Consider the following 6,000-nt stretch of genomic DNA (forward strand, 5'->3'; position numbering starts at 1 on the left):
ATGAGCGTTTCCTATCAGCCTGTGTGCGGTTTGGCAAAGAAAAAGCTGTTGGGGGATTATTAGAATGAAAGCGGCACAAGGTTAAACTGAACACTGAACAGTTTGTGCTTCATCTACATTTCCATTTCAGATTTGACTGAGCTGACACTCTGGGATAAGCTTTAAAAAAATTACATGCAACCAAGGAGAAGGAGGTCAGGTTAGCGTTCTTAAAGTATTCTTGTGACTGTAGAACCGGACTAAAGTCGGAGGTATGGGGGTGTAGGGCTGGGCTACAGTCTGGAGGTATGGGGTTGTAGGGCTGGGCTACAGTCTGGAGGTATGGGGGTGTTGGACTGGGCTACAGTCTGGAGGTACGGGGGTGTAGGGCTGGGCTACAGTCTGGAGGTACGGGGGTGTTGGACTGGGCTACAGTCTGGAGGTATGGAGGTGTAGGACTGGACAGTAGTTTGGAGTTACAGGGGTGTAGGACTGGACTATAGTCTGGAGGTATGGAGGTGTAGGACTGGACTATAGTTGGAGGTATGGAGGTATAGGGCTGGGCTATAGTCTGGAGGTATGGAGGTGTAGGACTGGACAGTAGTTTGGAGTTACAGGGGTGTAGGACTCGGCTATGGTATGGAGGTGTAGGACTGGACTATAGTCTGGAGGTATGGGGGTGTAGGACTGGACTAGTCTGGAGGTGTAGGACTGGGCTATAGTCTGGAGGTATCGAGGTGTAGGACTGGGCTATAGTCTGGAGGTATGGCGGTGTAGGACTAGACTATAGTCTGGAGGTATGCAGGTGTAGGACTGGACTATAGTCTGAAGGTATGGATGTCTAGGACTGGACTATAGTCTGGAGGTATGGAAGTCTAGGACTGGACTAGTCTGGAGGTATGGGGGTGTGAGGCTGACACACTGGACTTGTCCTGCCTGTGTCTGCACTGGTCAGCTCCCAGTAGCTGACAGTGGAAGGCTGCGGTTGCACTGGGCAGTCGCTTAACCGTCCACTGCTGGCTCTCAGCTTTTGTTTGAACCCAACTGGACTCGTGTCTCCACGGTAACGGTTACCAACGGTTACGCAACCTTGACAACGGCAACCCTCAGTGACCCACATTCCAGCAGTAAATCACAACACACACACACACATTCCCAGCTCCACCCTGGCCTATCGAAACTGCACTCTGCGTTTCCACTCTGCTTCTCTCTATCAGGAAAGGGGGATGATAAAGGGAGAGAGAGAGAGAGAGAGAGAGAGGTTGTTTTGCATGAAAGAAAAACTTTTTCTGTATCTCAACCCTACTGCTATCTCTCTCTTTCTTTCTTAATCCGTTCTTCCCTCCTTCCCTCCTCTGTCAGTTTTGAATTTAATGAGCTTAGTTGGCATGAATGTTGAAAACAGCATTGCCAAATCAATGAGGTATATGAAACAATCATTGTAAATCAACATAGTTAATCCACACTTATACTGATAGAAGGATTTATGATCTATTTCTGGATCTGTTTATGTGTTAGTGTGTGTGTGTGTGTGATTGTCAGTACCTGGACAGGGGAGGATCTGGGTCGCTGCCTGCTTGGCTCCCATACAGTGAGCAGCAGTATTCCTGTGTGTGTGTGTGTGTGTGTGTGGAAAAAGAAAATTACAGATGCTGCATACACACACGAAAAAAAAAAACAGTTCATGTCCATGTTATTCTGCTGTAGTGTTTACATTCTAGCGAGCCGATGCCATAGCTGGAAAGATTTGTGGCTCGGAAATAAACAGAATTCTGCACAGTCAGACTTTGTAAGTTTAGAATTTAGATCCAGTTAGTCAGAACCTTCTTGGCTGTGATTGATGCTGTTATTGATGCTTCACCTATGATGTTTTTTACCATGTTCCGCTATACTTAAATGCAGGATTTTGCAGACAGAGTGAAGATTTTTAGGTCCTGATAATGAAGCTTGTTTTGTGTTTTTTTGTTTGGTTATGCCAGTGTTCCAGATAATCATTCCAGATAATTTGGCATACTCAGATTGGTGCTTGGTAAGCAATGCTGTTGCTTAACCAAGGTGTTATTGGAGCGATTCCTATGTAACCGCTCTGTAGGGTATTGCTTGCTGTGTTTCGGTGTATTAAATTCGGGCGTGGAGTATCTCCACTGGATTTTTTGGCCCATTTACTAGGATCAAGATGGCTCGCTGGGCCCCAGATCTCACTGCCATGTAGGGCGATGGGCAGGATTACACTGTCAAATATCTTCAGCCAAGTTTTAACGGACAGATGAAGTTATGAGGGTGTGACTTTTTTTAGGTAGTTGTTCCATTAACAGTGATCTATTGTGTTACCTGAAAAAATGAAAAAGAGTATCTGTTTCATTTATTTAAAACTTGCATTGCAAACTCGCTGCTTCCTTTTTGCAGTGTTATCTGAGCATCCACTTTGCCTTCACTGACACGGTGCAGGGTTTTTCCTGGTTTAAACTCTTTGCTGAAGGTCAGATGATGTCATGTGCTCATTTGCATATTAGTGGCATAAGCTTTACCAGTTTGAGGATGTCTGCAATCTTCAATCAAGGTAATTCTAAGACTTTTCAACAGATTTTTAATGCCAGTTAGAATGAAATATAAGGCTAATGTCACCGCTGCACCTTGTAACACACACACACACTGCTGCAAACAGTTGCTGTGTCAGCATAATATTGCAGGGATATATCAGCACTGGATGTGTTTGAGACATGGATGGACCACAAATTTGCATGTACACACACTCACACACACACGCTCACTCACTCTCTCGGGTACTAATGAGGCATATCCGATGTGCTGCCTCTTCTTAAGGAGCAGTGCCAGTGGGAAGTCAATGGGACTGAGTGTGTACACAAGTTGGTGTGTGTGTGTGTGTGTGTGTGTGTGTGTGTGTGTGTATGTTGGCAGGCCAGGCCAGTGAATGATGTAACAGCCCTCTCCGCCTGTCGTCACACAACACGCTGACACACTCCGCTTCCTGGCTCGCAGCCAATGGTGCTTCTCCCGTCCCATGACGGACAGGGCTGCCGGCCAATGGCGTTGCTGCATAGTCCTGCATGGATGATAAAGTCCAATCACCAATAATTGCTGACTACTAACTCTAGACTCTAACATTGCTGCTAACATACACTCTAACAAGGCCTACTATACACTAATGTTAAATTTGCTTTTCATCTCGGCTTTTTCCAATTCAATATGTGATAATTTGCATAAAATACTTGGATGGAAACCCGGCTAGGGAAAGGCAAGCACCATAGAGAGAGATAATAATGGTGATGAGATGAAAAGACAGTGACCCATACATGCTCTCTCTGTGTCTCTATGTCTCTGATCCTAATGGAGTCATTGCTGTTCAGTCAATGTTAGGTCAGTGAGCAGGGTTGGACTAATCTAGTCTGTGTCAGTTGGGCTGGTTTTAAGGCTAGTAGTGTCCACTGAGCTATTCTATTCAACTGATGATAGTAGACATGTAAAAAATGAATTGGTATACAGAAGTGGAAGACAATATTTTTTTCTAACAATATTTAAAAAATTATGGAGAGTAACGGTATTAGTAACGATATACCCGTTTTTCTGGTAATATTTGAAAAAGTACAATCGCCCTGTGGGAATGCTTGCCTTCTTTTTGACAGGGTTTTCAACAGTGCAGTTTAACATTTTTTTAATTTAAGGGCAGGTATCACCATTAAGAAGTATAACTTTATTATTTGGTCAAAATTTACCAATACTCATACTCATATGTTTACTCTTCAGCTGGTAAAATACATTGCCGGTGTTACCAGCCCTGGCAAAGACAGTTGTGCAGCAGTTTGCAGATGATAGTCTTCTGTTTTTCTAACCTAACCATGTCCACGGGATGGGGAATGCCTCCTTTTTAGACGGTCTCTTCGACTTTGTTCTGTTGGCTTTTGTTTGGTCGGGAATTCGGAAGTGTGCTTGCTTCACTTTTTCTTCCCTCTGCTTACGAAAACACAAATGGTTGCTACATGTAAAGCGCGTTTTCAGGAATTCCACGACTGGCAAACTGCTTGACCTTAGCAAAGATTTCTACCGGTGTATCGTTTTTTACTGTTGTACCGCCCACCACTAGTATACAGTGTGTACACATATATAATGAATATGCCCCCTCTGTCTCTTGACCAGGACCTGGAGTTCCATGGCGTGATGCGGTTCTACTTCCAAGACCGGGTTGCCGGTAACTTCGCCACAAAGTGCATCAGAGTCTCCAGCACGGCGACAACGCAGGACGTCATCGAGACGCTGGCCGAGAAGTTCCGACCCGACATGAGGATGCTCTCCTCTCCGAAATACTCCCTGTACGAGGTCCACGTCAGCGGGGGTGAGTCCCATAGACTGCCAGTGAGAGGTGGAGAGAGAGAGGTTAACGTACGCAATCACACCAAACCGATTAGGTGGAATTGTGGAAGATGTACCCGACAGCTAGTTGGAACAATGTCAACCAGCTAGAATTGTCTTTAGTTAGTTCGTTATACTTTTTGTTGAACTCTGGCATGTGTATAACGTGTGATGGATGTGTGGTGTGTGTGTGTGTGTATGTGTGTTAGAAGAGCGTCAGCTGGATCTGGATGAGAAGCCTCTAGTGGTTCAGCTGAACTGGAACAAAGACGACAGAGAAGGACGTTTCGTGCTGAAGAACGAGAACGATATTCTGCCCAAGGTCGGTCTGTCTGTCTGTCTGTTAACTTGTGTGACTATTAAACCAGTCAGTCCACTTGTCCATCCACTCATTTGTCATCTATTAAAAGAAAAATCCACCTAAAACACTTCAACACAACAGCTACTGGCGATGTACCTTACATTTTTGGGCCCATTTTGTTGTTTGCTGATGATACCTAACAGTATAGGAGGATCTGAGGGGGAGTTTTCCTTTTTAAAGAGTAACTAAACCCCAAACCCAAATCTGTGGTGAAGCCTGACATCTAATGGTGAAAGGTAGGGTACTGCGCTGGCCTTCTGCTATTGGCTGGTCTTTGGTACCAGGTGATGTCACCACCAAAAGACCAGCCAATAGCAGATGACCAGTTCAGTACCCTACTTTTCACCAGCAGGTGTCAGGCTTCACCACAGATTTGGGTTTGGGGATAGTTACACTTTAATGAATTTATTTATTGATGCATTCATTCCGCAACATGTGTCATTACAAATCCCCCCCCCCCCCCCCCCCCCCTTCGCTTTAGCAAGTGTCTCGCCACACAATTCATTGCTCTCTCTCTCTCTCTGTGTCTCTCTGTGTCTCTCTCTCTCCATCAGAAGAGCCAGAGTAACGGTCCAGAGAAGGAGAAGGACGGCGTGATCCAGAACTTCAAGAGGACTCTCTCCAAGAAGGAGAAGAAGAAGGAGAAGAAGAGGGAGAAGGAGTTTGCCCGCATCCCCGACGGGGACGACCAGACGCTCAGCCGAGAGGACGGGTAACCCCACACACACACACACACACACACACACACACACACACACACACATCTATCTTTCTGTCCTGCCCATGCATCCTCTTTGTCCTTGGAGAGAACTTGGTTTTTAACTGTGACCTTTTTGTTCCTCCCGTCTCTTCCTGTCTCTTTCTTTTCGTTCCTCCTCCGTTCATCCGGCGCTTCAGGGAGAACAGTCGCCTGGCGGCCGAGGTGTACAAGGACATGCCGGAGACCAGCTTCACCAGGACCATCTCCAACCCGGACGTGGTGATGAAGAGGAGACGCCAGCAGAAACTGGAGAAGCGCATGCAGGAGTTCCGGAGCAGCGACGGGAGGCCCGACTCCGGTACGGGGAGCGTTTACCGTTTGTCCAGATCAACAGCAATATGATGAAAATGAATATGGAAATTTACATTCTGCGGTCCAACACACACACACAGAGGCAGACATTGAATGAATGAAACGCACACACACTGGCTGGTTCAGTGTGGTTGTGGGTGTTAGGAATAGTGGGACTGTCTGTGTGTGTGTGTGTGTGACTCAGGCATTACCTAATCACACTGCCAGACAGACAGATGGA

General features: G+C 46.1%; 1 protein-coding gene across 1 annotated transcript in view; it reads left to right on the forward strand.

The window, feature by feature from the left end:
• LOC139663632 (afadin-like) overlaps positions 1-5,766 on the forward strand; it is a gene marked incomplete at its 3' end in the record, with an annotated part of 29,033 nt that extends 23,267 nt beyond the window's left edge. The window contains exons 2-5 of the mRNA XM_071542356.1: positions 4,135-4,330; positions 4,560-4,669; positions 5,263-5,420; positions 5,606-5,766. Coding sequence (XP_071398457.1) covers positions 4,135-4,330; positions 4,560-4,669; positions 5,263-5,420; positions 5,606-5,766 — 625 coding nt within the window. The remainder of the gene's footprint in view (positions 1-4,134; positions 4,331-4,559; positions 4,670-5,262; positions 5,421-5,605) is intronic.
• Positions 5,767-6,000: the final 234 nt, after the last annotated feature.

This window comes from Centroberyx affinis, unplaced genomic scaffold (assembly GCF_046629955.1).
Source record: "Centroberyx affinis isolate AG114_WGS23_722 - 3 ecotype Tasmania unplaced genomic scaffold, CSIRO-AGI_Caff_v1 ptg004064l_1, whole genome shotgun sequence".
In the NCBI taxonomy this organism is placed as follows: Eukaryota; Metazoa; Chordata; class Actinopteri; order Beryciformes; family Berycidae; genus Centroberyx; species Centroberyx affinis.